Source organism: Panthera tigris, chromosome C1 (assembly GCF_018350195.1).
Source record: "Panthera tigris isolate Pti1 chromosome C1, P.tigris_Pti1_mat1.1, whole genome shotgun sequence".
Classification (NCBI taxonomy): domain Eukaryota; kingdom Metazoa; phylum Chordata; class Mammalia; order Carnivora; family Felidae; genus Panthera; species Panthera tigris.
In genome coordinates, this window is record NC_056667.1 from 149843628 (window position 1) to 149860320 (window position 16693).

The window sequence follows — 16693 nt, forward strand, 5'->3', positions numbered from 1 at the left end:
AAAAGGAAAGACCAAAACAAAAAATTTCCTGAGAGTGACATCATTTTTCTTTTTCTTGTTCTTGGCTTTTGAGCCAACAGTTTTCTCTGTTACCCGGATTTTGAGTCAGTACTGACTTTTCTGTTCAATCAGAGAACATGCCCAAATACAGTAGCTATTTAAGAAATACATATCAAATACATGTCCAGGTTTCCTCCATCCTGAAAATGAAATACCTACTGCTTCATATAGCATCTACCATTGAAGAACTGTTGACTGAATCTGAATCTCAACAGCTTTGTAGGGGTAGTGTTCACCTAGTTCTCGGTATCTTAGCTTCATGCATCTCAATGGGTTACAGTCCGAATTTTGTTGGCACCGCTGTGCTAAAACTGCTTTCAGTAAGGTCCTTATTTACCAGATATACTATTCCATGTTCTGTACTCAGTGTCACTTGATCTCCTTTTGGCATTTGACATTGTCGAATACCTGTTCTTTCCTTTTTTTTTCATGAAGAACAACTAAAATTAATTGTGTGCTTTGTTTTGAAACTAAATTTTGAAATAGGAACTATTGCTTAGATACATTCTTTTATGTACAATGAGTTTTTTACTTTATCTCTCATATACAAGTTTTTAATATACCTAGAATTGCTTTTCGCATGGGAGATGGGTAAAGATCCAATTTCATTTTATATAATCACTTGGCTTAGTACCATTTATTGGTTAGTCCATCATTTACTCATTGGTGGGTAATAAGTGCTTTTCAAAAAAAACCCCATCCATCTCTGTGCCATCACTATTTTAATTATAGTATTCTTACTATAATGAGTCTTGGTCTCTATTAGGTTGAATTCCTTCTTCACTTTGTTCTTTATTAATTCGTTCAATAAATATTTATTGAATGTGAACTATTTATCAGGCACTTTTGCAGTTGATGGGGATATATGAGTGAACAAAATAGACAAAAGCCTTTTCTTTCATTGAGCTAATAGTCTAGTGAAAAGACAGACTAATACATAAAAGTAAAATGTATGATATGTGGTGATAAGTGCTTTGGAGGAAACTGCCAAAGCGGGGAAGGAAGATAGGAATGGAATGGAGACAGTTGCAAGTTAAAATCAGGAACCTAAAAGAGAAGGAGCAAGTTATTCAGATATCTGAGGGAATACTTTCCAAACAAAAGAATAAATGAGGGAAAATGCTTTGAGACAGGAGCTTGCCAGGAATATCTGAGGAACAGCAAAGAGGACAACATGGCTGGGCAGGAGGGAGAAAGGGAGAATGCAGTAGGCAATGAGGTCAAAGAGGCAACAGGCCAGTCTCTGTAGGGACTTGGAGTTGGGAAGCAAATGAAAGACTTTGAGAAAAGAAATGACACGATTTATCTTGAGGAGGAGCAAGGGAAAAAGCAGAGAGACCACTTGAGAGGCATTGCAACAATTTGGGCAAGCAGTGGTGGTGAGAGAGAAATCAATGCAATTCCAATCAAAATCCCAACAGGATTTATCAAGGAGCTTGATAAACTTATTCTAAGAAAAACATAGAAGAATAAAGGTCCAAAAATATTAAAAGCAGGCTTGAAGGAAACAAACACATTTATTGAGGTTTCTTCCTAATTCACTGCTGCTTTTTTTCAGCTTCCTTTTCTGTATCCTTCCTTCTTCCCTTCCACTGCATTGAAACTTGCTCCTTAATTATGGTTCCTACATTATCAGTTTCTCCTTCCCTACTCTATCATTTCTATCCCCTTATAAAGATGGTCTAGACTCTCCTATATTTTAAAAGAAGAGAAAGAAACAAAGAAAGGAAGAGAGGTGGGCCGGGGGAGGAAAAAAGGAAAGAAGAAAGAAAGAAGGAAAGGGTACTTCCTCATTGTGTGGTCTTGAGCAAGTTAACTTCCACTCTCTCTGCCTCAGTTTCCTCATCTTCAAACTGGGAATGACAATATTGTAAATATTTCATGTTATTATTGTGAAGAATATATATTTATTGCCTACTACATATTGGAGATAAAGTGGTAGAAATGAAAGCTTTGGACACTGGCCTCATGGAACACCCTGAAGTCATCCTTGACTCCTCTTTCACACTCAAGTCCGATCTATCTGTAAATCTGCCTGCCTCTACTTTCACAATATGTGCAGAATCCTACTACTTCTGACTTTCTGAACTGCTACCACCTGGTTCTTACCCTCATCACCTGGCCCATGCCACCATTATTATTCTACCATCGCAGTAGAACTCCTACTGCTCTCTCTGCCCTTGCCTACTTCCTTCTGTTCTCCGGACAACAGCAGGAGCTAGGCTTCTGCTCAAGGCACTCTAATAGCTTCTTATCTCATTCAGAGTAAAAGTCAAAATTCTTATGAAGATCTAAAAAATCCCAGGATGACTTTCTGCCCTTCTGACCTTTCCTGCTGCTCTCCCTCTAGCTCATTCCTTCCCAGCATTTGGCCACCTAGCTACTTCTCAAATATGACATGCATGCTTTCACCCGAGAATCTTTGCACTGGCTATACCCTCTGCCTGGAGAGCTCTTGCTTCCAATACCTTGGTTTTTGCTGAAATGTCTCACTGAGGTCTTCCTTAATCACCCTATTTAAAATTATAGCACCCCCCAGTTATACCCTTATTCTCTTTTCCTACCTCATTTTTCTGTATTGGACTTTCCACCCTCCAACAAAATATATACACTCCTTATATTGTTTATTTTCCATCTCTACCCTCCCACTAGAATGTAAGCTCCATGAGGGGATGGATTTTTGTTGGTTTTATCCACTGATGTATCCTTAGCATATAAATAGTTTGATAAATATTAAATGAATGTTCAGAGCTCATGTGTTAGCAGGAAAAATAAGCATTAAACAACTAATTATATAATTAACAATGAATTACAATAATTATAGTTACAGTGAAAGCTATCAAGAAAAAGGACAAGGTGTTAGGAACGTGTTAACAGGATGTCTAATCTTGTTTGAGAGGGGATCAGGGAAGTCTTCTCTTAAAAGTCAAATGTATGTTGAAATCAGAATGTTAGGTTAGCTAAACAAAGAGAAGGGAGAAGAGCCCTTTAAAATAAAGCTATTGGGAAAATTGGTGATAGGAAATCAATAGTAAAGAAAGTTTTTAATTTAAAATCAAACAAATTGTGGTATCTGAGGAGTTTGAAGACAATAGGAAATCAGCTGCCCTGAATGAATTTGGACATTCATATATCTAAAGCAGGTATAAGATCATGTGATCCTTTGAAGCAATTAAAAAATTTTTTAAATATTTTTTTTAATGTTTATATTTATTTTTGAGACAAAGGGAGACAGAGCATGAGTGGGGGAGGGGCAGAGAGAGAGGGAGACACAGAATCCATGGCAGGCCCCAGGCTCTGAGCTGTCAGTACAGAGCCCCATGCGGGGCTCAAACTTGTCAACCGCGAGATCATGACCTGAGCCGAAGTTGGAGGCTCAGCCCACTGAGCCACCCAGGCACCCCAATGTTTATTTATTTTTGAAGGAGAGAGAGACAGACTGTGAGTGGGGGAAGGGCAGAGAGAGAGGGAGACACAGAATCCAAAGCAGGCTCCAGGCTCCAAGCTGTCAGTACAGAGCCCAATGCGGGGCTTGAACCCACAAACCGTGAGATCACGACCTGAGCTGGTCGGAGGCCCAACCGATTGAGCCACCCAGGCACCCCGAAACAATTTTTTTAATTAAGAGGTCAAATCAAGAAAGATTTCAAGAGAGTTGCTACTAGCAGGGAAACAGTAAAGTAGTTAAACTCTTGTTGGGATTAAGAACATTTGCAACTCTTAAATGTTTAGATTGGGTCTCATGATCATATAAAACTCTGTAGAAGAGGAGAGATATTCTGAGCTATAAACTCAGTGGCTTATGGTAGGAAATCAGTGTTGTCAATATTTAGAAAAAATATCTTTCCCAAAATACAACTAAACCATTAATATGTTTTTGGTGTCTTCAAATTATCCTAAACCAAGACTATATGTTTATCATGCCAATGATCATCTGTGAAAAGTTCTTGGTTGGAAAGTAAAGCAAAAGCCTTTGAAAACAATCATAATCTCTTCTTCAGCAGTTTAGATTGAGTATCAAACCAGAAACTAAAACAAATGTTCTAAAAGTAGAATATTTGAAAGCACAATTTCCCTGGAAATTTTAGAAAAGGTGGTCAGTGTAATATGTAACTCAGCATAAGAATAATTTAGTAACCCCAAGCCTCAAATGTCTGCTCCATTTCATATTATATGAAATACAAAAAGTATCAGAAATATTCATATTATGTTTAATATAGACTAAGTTATCCCATGTATCTTTATTTTTACTTTCTTCATTTGTTATGTTAAATATACCATTTGTCTCTGTGTTATGCTGCAGGAATAACCACCTACAATCTCAGTGGTTTAAAACAGTGAGCATTTATTTCTATCATGGCCTGTGTCTGTCCTAAGTTAGCAGAGGGGTTCTGCAGATTATCGTCGCTCAGGTACCCAGGCCCATAGAAGCTCCCCCTCACCCTGCTTTTTCTCAGTCACTACGGCAGACAAAAGACAATGCGTTAAATTACATGCAGATTGTCATAACTTCCATTTGAAATTGACATATGTGCACCTAAATGGGGTACACCTAATCCCACTATCAAAGAAGGCAAGGAATGACATCTTACCCTATGTTGAGAAGAACTGTGATGTCTGTCAATAGCATAAATGACTACCACAGCGTGCGCGTGTGCGTGTGTGTAAATGTAACTCATTTTGAATGGAAATATGCTTGTTATACTGTATAGATGATGTGATATATATTCAGAAAACACTCATTTATAACTTTATTATTATTTAAAAATTAAAACAAAATAACCTTTTAAATTAGTTTATATGTTTCAGGGTATAAGTATTGCTAAAATTTTCAATATATTCTATAAATCTTATCTCTGTTTTTAAGCAAGGGCTTCTTTCTGAAAGTTTGATTTTGCCACACAAAAATAACCTTTGCCAAGCTTGAATCCTTAATTCTAACTGAATGAGATTCCTTTCGTACTCCTTTCTCTTTTTCTTACTTTTGTTTCAGAAATTTCAACATTCATTCTAGCGCTCTAAGAAAAATCTATATCTGTGTGCATTCGTAGAATAAATTATAATAGTTTAAAAACTTTTTTTAGTTAGAGCTGCCTAGTTCTTCAAATTGTTATAATCACATGTAAGATAACTGGGAAATGAAAACACTGAACACATTAAGATTTTATGATTACTTTTTATCTTTATTTATTATTTTTATCTTTTCCTCCTGTAGGTATTTCATGATGTTGCTTACAAAGCTAAAGATCGCAATGACTTGGTATCAGGAATCGATGAATTTCTAGATCAGGTTACTGTTCTTCCTCCTGGAGAATGGGATCCAAGCATTCGTATAGAGCCTCCCAAAAATGTTCCTTCCCAGGTATGTATATTTGAAAATACTCTTAAAAATCCCGTCATTTTTTTGTCTTTTAAATACATGTGCTAAAAAAGTATAACTCATTGAAAAGATTCAAAATGATTTAAATTGTGTGTTATTGTGATTTTTAATAACATTTTTAATATAACATATTTTTAATAACATACATATATATATATATATATATATATATATATATATATATATATATATATATATTTGGTGTTCATTCCCTTTTGTGGCATGGAGCTCCTAAACCCCTTCAAATTTCCTAAGTGAGGAGCAAGATGTTAATGAGGTGACTTTTGGAACTCACCACAGGATGGGCTGCTGGCCACTGGAGCCAACTGTGTGATTAGAGGGTTAGAACTTTCAGTCCCACCCTCCCACCTCCAGGAAGTGGAAGGGGCTGGAGATTGCATTCAGTCACCAGTTGCCAATGTTTTAATCAATCATGCCTATGTAATGAAGCCTCCATGAAACCCCAAAAGGACAGGGAACAGAGAGCTTCCAGGTTGGTGAACATGTGGAGACTGGGGAGAGAAGCATGTCTGGAGAGGGCAAGGAAGCTCCTCACCCTTTCTCCATACCTTGCCCTGTGCATCTTTTCTACCTGGCTGTGTTCCTGAGTTATATCCTTTCATCATAAGCCAGTGATCTGTATGCAAAATGTTTCCCTGAGTTCTGTGAGCTGCTCTAGCAAATTAATTGAACCTGAGGAGAGGGTCATGGGAATCTTTGATTTATAGCCACTCAGTCAGAAGCTCAGGTGGCAACTTGGGGTGAGACGGGGGCAATCTTGCAGGTGTAAACCCTTAATAATGGAATCTGATGCTGTGTCCCATTAAATAGTGTCAGAGTTGAGCTGGATTGTAGGATACCCAGCTAGTATCTGTAGCATTGCTTGTTGGTGTGGAGAACCCCCTGGTTCAATGGGGAACACATTGGAATTGGTACCAGAACCTATATAGCACCTAAGAAGGTAGGGATATGAAGTTACAGAGTCTTAGTGCTATCCAACACACTTCACTGAGAAATTTGATATATTGATGATATGCTACCAAATCAAATGGTCCCATATGCCTGGAAAGATTTTAAACCCACCTTAAAACATATTATACTGGAGGAAAATTAAAATTTTAATAAACATGTAAAATATGGTCTGAGAAAAGCCCATTGCTGTCTTTCCATATTTTGATATATTACTTTGAAATTGGTGAATATTAAGAAAATTCAGCCTGGGCTGCCTGGGTGGCTCAGTCGGTTAACCATCTGACTCTTGATTTCATCTCAGGTCATGATCTCACAGTTCCTTAGATCAAGCCCTGCATTGGGCTCTGTGCTGACAGTGCAGAGATTGCTTGGGATTCTCTCCCTCTCTCTCTGCCCTTAGCCCACTCTTTCTCTCTCTCTCTCAAAATAAATAGACTTTTTTTTTTTTTTAAAAAAAGGAAAGAAAATTAAGCCTCCAGCCCAGACACAACACTCCCATCACCATGGCTTCTCTGGGGTCATTGGCATTTTCCTCCTCTCTCCTCCTTTTGTGTATGGAGCTTGGTGTGGGAAACCTGATCGAAGAATTAAAGATCGAATTTTGCTGTGTGTCTAGATTTTCTTACTGCTTGTTCTTGCCATTTTATAATGTACCAAGTGGAAACTAGATAAAAATGTATACAGTAAGGTTTTCAATAATTTATATTTTTCCTAGGTGACATCATTTATCACCCTGTTGAAAAACAAAGTCATATGATCTTGTTTTCTGCCTATTCAATCCACCTTGCCACACTGAACATTTCACAGTTCAGACTTTATGAAGTCTATTAAGTAGGAATGTTTATTCTGCTGTATTTCTAGAAATTAAACTTTAATGGCATTTCAAAGCTCTTTAATGCTTTAAAGTTCTTTTTGATATCTGATAAAGGGTCAGTATCAAAATTATATAAATAACTTATAAAACTCAATATCCCAAAACAAATAATCCAATTAAAAATGGGCAGAAGGCAGGAACAGACATTTCTCCAAAGAAGACATTCTGATGGCCAATAGGCATATGAAAAGATTTTTAATATCACTCATCATCGGGAAAATGCCAGTCAAACTATGATGAGGTATCACCTCATACCTGTCAGAATAGCTAAAATTAAAAACAAGAGACAGCAGATGTTGGCAAGGATGTAGAGAAAAATGAACCTCTTGCATTGTTGGTGGGAATGCTTACTGGTGCGGCACTGTGGAAAACAGTATCGAGGTTCCTTGAAAAGTTAAACATAGAGCTATTCTATGATCCAGTAGTCACTCCACTAGCTATTTACCCAGAGAATACAAAAACACTAATTCAAAGGGATACATGCACTTCTATGTTTATAGTAGCATTATTTACAATAGTCAAATTATGGAGGCAGCCCGAGTATCCATCGATAGACGAATGGATAAAGAAGAGGTGAATATAAAATGGTCTATTACTCAGCCATAGAAAAGAACGAAATCTTGCCATTTGCAACAGCATGGAACAAGCTAGAAAGTATAATGCTAAGCAAAATATGTCAGTCAGAGAAAGACAAATACCATATGATTTCACTCATGTGAAATTTAAGAAACAAAACAAATGAGCAAAGAAAAAAAAAAGAAAGTGAGACAGACAAAGAAACAGACTCTTAACTATAGAGAACAACCTGATGGTTACCAGAGGGGTGGTGGGTGGAAGAATGGCTGAAATAGTTGATGGGGATTAAGGAGGGCCCTTGTGAAGATGGGCACCAGGTGATTAAAAACTTAAAAAAAAGTAAAAAAAATATTCTTTTTGATAAGTATGTACTCTTTACTTAATGTCAAGATTTATTTAATGTTGTCTTGCATTAAATTGGAACATTTACAAGTTCCAGGTGGATCAGTATTTTTAAAAATAAAGCAATGAAAGCATTACAAAAAAAAAAAGGAAATTTAAAGGCATGGCTTAATCATATCAGATAGAAAATTCCCCCTTACTGCTAATCTTATTTCTGATTGGGAAGAATTATTTTTTAACTTTTTTTTTTTAATGTTTATTTATCTTAGAGAGAGAGAGACAGAGTGCAAGTGGGGGAGGGGCAGACACACACACACACACACACACACACACACACACACACACACAGAATCTGAAGCAGGCTCCAGGCTCTGAGCTGTCAGCACAGAGCCCAATGTGGGGCTTGAACTCACAAACTGCGAGATCATGACCTGAGCCGAAGTCAGATGCTTAACTGACTGAGCCACCCAGGCACCCCAGAATTTTTAAATTAGAATTCTTATGTTCATGTTACCTTTGTGTGGATGTATGATATAAAAATTGTAAAAATTAAAACTCCAGTGTGCATTTCACTTATTATATAATCCAGAGAGGTAAAAATAAAGACTATTATTTTGCTATTATTTGGGGTCATTTTTAAATTACAGGCCTGACTTTGTTGAGATTTGTAGCCAAATGTTTGTTAAGGCCACTCATATTGCCACGTCTGTTCCTACTGAATATGCCCCCTGCAGCCCCCACAGATGTCATGTACTCAGCCTTCCCTAGGGCTTTTGTCCCTGTGGAGTCCAACTTGCCTGACCTTACAGCTCTAGTTGACTAAGACCCGGACATAGAATGTTCTCCTGGTTAGCCAGAGGTGGGAAAAAAATCTCAATCTCACTATCGATTTAAGAAATACACACTGATGTCTTATTTCTGAAGTCGTTTCATAATTATTAAAGATTATTTGATTTCCTTTTCTCAACAATTACAATTTTGTGATTCTGTACCTGCAGCCACATTGTTTCAGTTGATCTACTAAAATAAAAGAAGTTGCTGAAAGTGTAATTTTTGGGGTTATAGATTGACTTATTTTTTGTACTTGTAAACATCTTTGCACTTACGATATTAGAAAAAGACAGTATAATGCTTCCTGAAGTGGTAAGAAAGAAACTCTTTAATCGATTTTATTTGGGAAAAATTCTGTGAAAATAATAATACATTTGAAAATGAGTGAGTCTTGAAAAGTCACTTGTTAATACCATTTAGTTTTTTGAACATTAAGACTGAAGTCAAGCATTTTTGAAAACACCTTGCCTTTGAGAAATGATATTTTTGAGGCAAGTGGAGGACTGGGAGCTCTGTATTTTTAAAATTGTTTTTATGAGACTCTTTAAAATCAGGATTAATTACTGGACTCAGAATATTAAGAGGCAATAGTAGAAAGAACATCGAATTAAGAATCAAGGCACTTGGGGTCTGCTATGCTTCTTTACAACATTAGTATTTTTTAAATGTATGTTGTAATTGAATAATAGATACTATGAGCTATGTTTTCTTTCACTAAATGGAGCAAGATAAATTAAAAGATATTAAGCACTCTGACAGAGCAAGATAAATTAAAAGATATTAAGCACTCTGACTTCATACTATTTAAATATTGTTTTCCTCCATGGGATAATTTCCGTGGTTTTTATGTTCTTTTGAAATGTATAAGTCATAGAATTTTTAATACTTTTTTCTCTCAGTTAAGAGAAGAAGAATTTGTCCACTTCAAGGGATAACCCTGAAAATTAGAACTTTGTGTGGGTCCTTATAATCACTCCCTTGTGTATACCATAAACTTCTTTGCTTTTCTCTCACGCCAATTACTTGCTTGTTAAAACCACAACCCTGTGTGAATCCAACTCTTTAATCTGTACCTGCATTGATGCAGTTGGATGTAGCTGAAGGAAAACAGCTACACGGACTAATCTCGTTAGTTCATGACCACATACCTCAAGTGGGCCCTTAATGTTGCCGGTTCATCATCCTATCTCCCCTGGTCCAATAAGTTTCTCTAGATGACTATTTCACACCTGTTTTCTCTCCTCACATCTTCAGCACATCCTTCTGACCCTCACTTTCAGATTTGCTTCCTACTTCTCTGAGAAATGTGTGAAATAACTTAAAGGGAACTTCCATAGACTTCCACCACCACATCTACCTGCCTGCAGGCATCTACTCCCACATACTCTGCTTTCCTATATATTATTATTGAATTATCCAAAGTCAGCATTCTACCTTTGCATTAGACCCCATCTGTTCACACCTACTCAAAGACATTACACCAATTCTCTTTCTTTCCTATATCATCAATTCTTTTGTTCTCTATTATGTCATTATTGTTAGCATAAAACCTTACTAATTTGCAAATCTTTAAAAAAAAAACCTCTCAATACTGCTATCACCATCAGCTACTCATCCATTCCTTATTTTCCCCTCTGCAACCAAATGGCACAAGGGTTCTCTGAACTACGTGCCTCCAATTCCTCTTCTCCAATAAGACTTTTACCCCATCACTTCACTAAAACTACATACATGAAGGTCACCGAGGATCTCTACACTGTTCAATCCCATAGTTAGTTCTTAGTCTGCATTCTATTTGCCTGCCAGTCAACAGCATTTGACAGAGTTGATGACTCCCCTTTCCCTGTACTCTCTTTGCTTGGTTCCCAAGACACCACACTCTTGGTTTTTCTCTTAGCTCACTGGTCACTCCTCAGTCTCCTATGCTGGTTTCTTCTTTTTTCCCCTGATTTCTTTATGTTGAGATGATACAGGGCTCAGTCTTTGCTCATCTTTTCTTTTCTACCTACACTCATTCTCTTGGTAATATCATCCATTGTTGTAGCTTTAAATCCTTTCCCAAATTTACTGTTTACCTTGACCTTGAGAGTTATTTATCCACATGCCAATGTCTCCCCTTGGATGTCTTACAGATATCTAAAACCTGACATATCCAAAGTTTGAACTGAATTGTAGATTGTCTCCTTTCTATATCTGTATTCATCTTTGCATTTATATTAGAAAAGGCAATATAATACTTCCTGAAGTATACAAGAAACTCCGATCTTTTCTCAAAGTCTGTTGCATTTGCACCTGCCTCTATTGGTAGGTCTTAACTCCATACTTATAGTTGGTCAAGCCAGAAACACTCATTTTTTAAATTTATTCTTAGATTTCCATTCTTCCAGGAAATACTCTTGGATTTTCCTTTAATATTTATCCAGAATTACACCATTTCTCATTGTTGCTACTGCTGCCATCCTAGTTCAAGCTACCGTCATTTTTTTTCCTCCTAGATTATTGAAATAGTTTTTTTTTAATCACTCTCCTTGTTTCTGTCGTTGGCCCCCAACATCTGTTATCAGCACAGCAGCCAGAGTGACTCCAAGTGAGACCATGCTACTCCTTTCCTCAAAACCCTATAACATTTTCTCAATTCACTGAGAATAAAAGCCAAATACGTACAGTGGTCTACTAAATCTATACAATCTGGCTTCCCTTTATTTCTTCAAAGTAAACTCCTATGACTTTCTTCCTTGTGAACTCTTTTCCAACAATGTCGGCTTCTTTGTTCTTTGTTCTTCAAACCCTACAGCCATACCCCTGCCTTGACACTGTCTCACTTGCTGTTCTTTCTGTCTGGATATCCCCCAGTTATTCTCATGGCTTATTCTCTCAGCTCCCTTAGACTTTTCTCAAATGACACTTTCTCACTGATCCTACCTGACCGCTCTGTTTATAATTGCCACTCCTTCCTCCCTACCCACCCACCCCATACCTCAGATCCCCCTCTTAACTCTGCTCTAAATTTTCATTTTTACATAGGTTTTAATCTAACACACTGTAGAATTAATTTACTTATGTGTTTATTTGTTTATTGTTTGGGTTCCCCATTAGAAGGTGAGTTCCACAGGCCTGATTTGTCCGCTGGTGTCTTAGTGGTGGGGTTGAGTACCTGACACAAATAGGCTTTCAATAAGTATTGGTTGGTTGAATTAGTAGATTGCATAAGTTGAGTAGTCAAATATATATACACTCTTTAATTTGTTTTAAAAAAACAAAATACCTGTGTTTCTGAACAAAAAATATTTCCTGTATTTTCCTCAGAATATTCATCGGTACTGTTCATACATCTCTTTTCACACACCTTTCCCCCTTACTATAAGATGAACACTCCTTGATGAAACAGGTACTTTAGAATGGCTAATATATTTCATGGTTTATCATTTGCCTTATCAATGTATAGCTTTTTCCATTGTAAGACAATGAGACATAGCCAGTAAGGGATAATTACCCAGGAGACCAAATAATATCACTTGCTTTCTGAGATTTATGGAAGCTAAGAAGCATTTCCCTGGGTGACTGTTGGGTATTTAGGGTACCGAGGCCACCGTTAAAGCCCTTTACTGTATATAATAGCTATTTATGTGTAAAGGCAGTTCCTCCATCAGCTGACAGACATCCTCTCTTTTATCTTTGAATTTTTGTTCATTGTACCTATTCATATACCTGGGAAGTTGTAAAAATATCAAGCAATGAACTTTTCTCTATTTTGTGCATTTCAAAACCTATTTTTCTCATGTTTTGAACCTGTGCCACTTTACCTAAACGTCCCATTATACATAAGATCATTTGCTAATTCACATGCTTAGACTATTTTGGAATGGCAGTGAAGTAAATATTTTAACTGCACCACTTAAAAAATTTTTATGATACTTTTCAGCCCTTTTGAACACATTGGCATCCTCTAGGATAACCAATAGGGAGGATTTTATGATTTTTAAAAATCTGTGTCACCAACAAAAGTGGGTGGAACAGGCTTGTGATAAGACAGCACTTTCATAAGCCTCAGTTAATTTGTCAATGACTGAATGGAAGTTTCCATTTGTAAGAGTCTGGGATCTCCGTGAGTCAGAAAGAACCATGTTGTAAATCATTCCTTAGGTAGGAAGATATCTGCCAGAATAACAGGGAACCACCCTTAAAAACAGCTAGCGATAATAGTTTAAGTTGATTGAACAGTTGAACTATGCCAGGCCTACAACACCACCGTAACTAGTGCCTCCTCATTCCAACCTAGCCAACCCTGGTCTCTCTTCATCCCCTTCCTTTCCTTCATTGTCTTCATAGCTGAATGTCTACCTGACATTAGAGACTTGCTTGTCTCCACTAATAGAATGCCTTTTCTCACTCACCTTTGCATTTCTAACATCCATAACAATGAATGGCACACAAGGCACCAATAAAGATTAATTGAAAGACTGAGTAACTGTCCATCACTTCATTTAATTTTCTCAACCACGCTGATAGGTATTGTTACTACCACTCGTGAATGGAGGAGGGAACTGGAGCATTAGGAGATTAGATAACTTTAATTAGAGTTCATGTAGCAAATAAGTAACAGAGCCTGGGTTCTTGGCCACTCTGCATATTGCCTCAAGGGAAAAAAATTGTTTTTGTTATTTACAACTAGCACCTGAAATTAAAAAACAAAAACAAAAAACTTCCTGCAGGAGAAGAGGAAGATTCCTGCTGTACCAAATGGAACAGCTGCTCATGGGGAAGCAGAGCCCCACGGAGGACACAGTGGACCTGAACTCCAGCGAACTGGAAGGTCAGTGAAATGTACTTGTATGGGACTTCAAAGACCAAATGATATACTGTCCTTTGTGTCAGGAATTGCTGTTTAGAGATGTAATTTTTTTATACTTTGAATACCTGTTAATAAATACCTATTTGCATATGTATGTATTTATTTATTTATTTGAGTATCTATTCCGTGAACACCTATGTAATGCCAATAAATTTGATTTCCCAGTATTTACTAATCATTTTTGTTACTATTAAACCAGCACAGTGAATACATCATTCCATTTTATCTTACCTAGTCTTTCATTTTGCTGTGCATAAAATGTGTTCACAGATTCGTAGAATGAATAAGAAAACTGTCAGTGGCCCCTTCTAAAAGGGCCTGTTGAAAGCTTCAAGTTCAGATGGAAATAAAAATAAATACCAAGAACTCAGTCTTATAGAACCTATCTCATTACATGCAAGTAGGATGTATATAATAGTATTTTTTATTTTTATGGTTGTAATTTGAAAGAGCCATATGATTTATTTTTTCTAATCACACATCTTTGAAGAGATGAAAGCTTCAATTTATTTCTCAAAATGGTTCTTTATCGTTTTTTGACAGCTTGTCTCTCTCCAAGCAATGTGTGAGCAGAAAATCAGAAAACCTTGGGAGGGTCTGTCTTCAGGGAATATGTGCACACAGCCTCCATTATAATTGAAGGCAAGGGCAAAGGCTTTGCAGGATTGGTACCCCCTTCCTCTCAAGGCCATTTCCTGGACTGCTTTCACTGTGTCCTTTAAGCTGACTTTCGAGTTTCTGACAACTCTATGCATTTTAATTCTCCTCTGTTCTTTCCCTTTATCTATGTTTTGTCTCTGAGGAAAGGTCCTTTAATGTCTTCCTCAGCCTCCATACATAATTTGAGATGATTCAAACAATTTTTTCCTTCTCCCTTTACTGGAAGCATGGTTACTCCTTCTGTTTGCTTTCATATTTTCAAATGCTGTCTTTTTATTTTGGGTGGTTTCTCTCTCTCTCTCTCTCTCTCTCTCTCTCTCTCAGGTGTAACATGCCACATAGCTTAGATTTTTTTCGAAGTTCACTTTTCCTTACTGCTTCCTAAATCCTCCCAGGTCACCAATATCCGGTATCTTCGCTTCTCCAGAGTTCTTCCACAGATTCTGTTGCTGACATGACTTGAAGTATCCATTACTCATCTGCTCTCCGAGAGTTGCTGGTGTACATCTGGGCTGCTCTTGCACTGTTCTCTGCAATGACCTCCCACTTCCGGATTTAGATTTTTGCTGCTAAAAGCACGTTTATTACACAGTAATATCATAGCTATTGACACTATTTTATGCCCTAATAAGTAATTAATTAGAAAACAGTGGTCTAACAGAAAGTGCTATCAAACCTACAAATATTAACTACTAAGTAATAGTTCGTAACCACCTCAAAATATTTTGGGGATTAGGTGGGATGTAAATGATAAATGAATAAATAAATACTGGATTAAATCTATTTTGAATTGTGACTTTGATAAGTTAACAAATCACTCAGAAATAATCCTCCCCAAATAAAAAAATATGCACATGTTTATCAAACGCACGCAGGGGACTCTAAGATGATCTTTGTGTGTATGAGTTTCATGGGTTCTCTGTAAGCTTCTTTGAGTTTAAATGTCCTGTTTTTCAATTGCAATTTCATCCTTCTCACTTTCTCCTAGTCCACATCCCTCTGATGGAAGCAATCACCAGGAAAACATAAGGAGTCTCTCACTTATGTAATAGTGAGATAGTTACTAACAGGTTACTATTGTGTCTATGTCAGTCAGATCAGGGTGATTACAAGAGTCAAAATTTTCAGTTATTCTGAAGATACACTTTTTTCAAGGCAAACTAGAATTAGCGTCTCAAGAGAACAATAATTTTTGAGGCAGTTCTTAGATTGTCTGTGAACATTTCTACCTAGAAAATAAATAAAAATTTAATATTTTTGCATAATCCAAATATATCTAGCATACTGGCAGTAGATTGGAACATAATGGTTTTTTTTAACCTTCGTGTAGGAACTTAATCATAGTCTTATTCATTTTAATATGACATCTTTATTCCATGGAGCACAAAGAGCTTTCAGTAGCCAAGTGTTAAATCCATATATTATTATTAAATATTCAAAGAATGAGAATACCTGTTCATTAATATTCTCATTCCTAGTAGATTAAAAATATTTTAGACCTCACATTTTAGGGAGCATTTCACAATTTACTCCTATTCTTCTCCCCCCCACCCCCCAAATCCTCTTTCAAGTGTTTTGGTGTGGTTTTTGGATATATTTAGAATAAGTGAATTTATACTAAGTAAGGCCATTATTGTCTTGTGAATGATAGATGTTGGGATATGTTTAGACAATAATGGATCAAAATTACATTTGTCTGGGTTGGTTATTATAAGGTCCCCTTCTTAATTTCCTAAAAATGAAAACAACTATGGAATCTATCTGTCTTTACTAGGTATTACTGTCATCCATAAGGCCATTTAGATGCCTGCTTGAAACAATACGTGGTGAGGAATATTTTGGCAGAGAAAGTAGGTAACTGGAGCCATGGTTAAACACTACTTCTTCTCTCTAGGGTAATGTTCACCGTTGCAGAACGCAAAAGCCAACTTATCCTCCCAAACTTCACTTTCTGCTATGCTAAATGAAATGTAAACAATTAGAAAATACTGCCAACGACTGAGGGTAGTAGGCCTGAGTTTAGAAGGGGTAGATTGATATAGAAATGGCACGGAGATTAGAGTGATCCTTAAATCTCATTATTTGAATTTTGATTGAAGGACAGCTCTGCACCTTGTTTGAGAGAACACGGGGTTTTCTGGTTACT

At 36.8% G+C, this 16693-nt stretch overlaps 1 protein-coding gene across 2 annotated transcripts in view; it reads left to right on the forward strand.

Annotated features, from left to right (window-relative positions):
- Window positions 1–16693, forward strand: part of SLC4A10 (solute carrier family 4 member 10) — a 188251-nt gene that overhangs the window by 95405 nt on the left and 76153 nt on the right. For both annotated transcript variants that reach the window (XM_042997242.1, XM_042997241.1), the window contains exons 9-10: window positions 5276–5422; window positions 13748–13848. In XM_042997242.1, the coding sequence (XP_042853176.1) occupies window positions 5276–5422; window positions 13748–13848 (248 nt within the window). The remainder of the gene's footprint in view (window positions 1–5275; window positions 5423–13747; window positions 13849–16693) is intronic.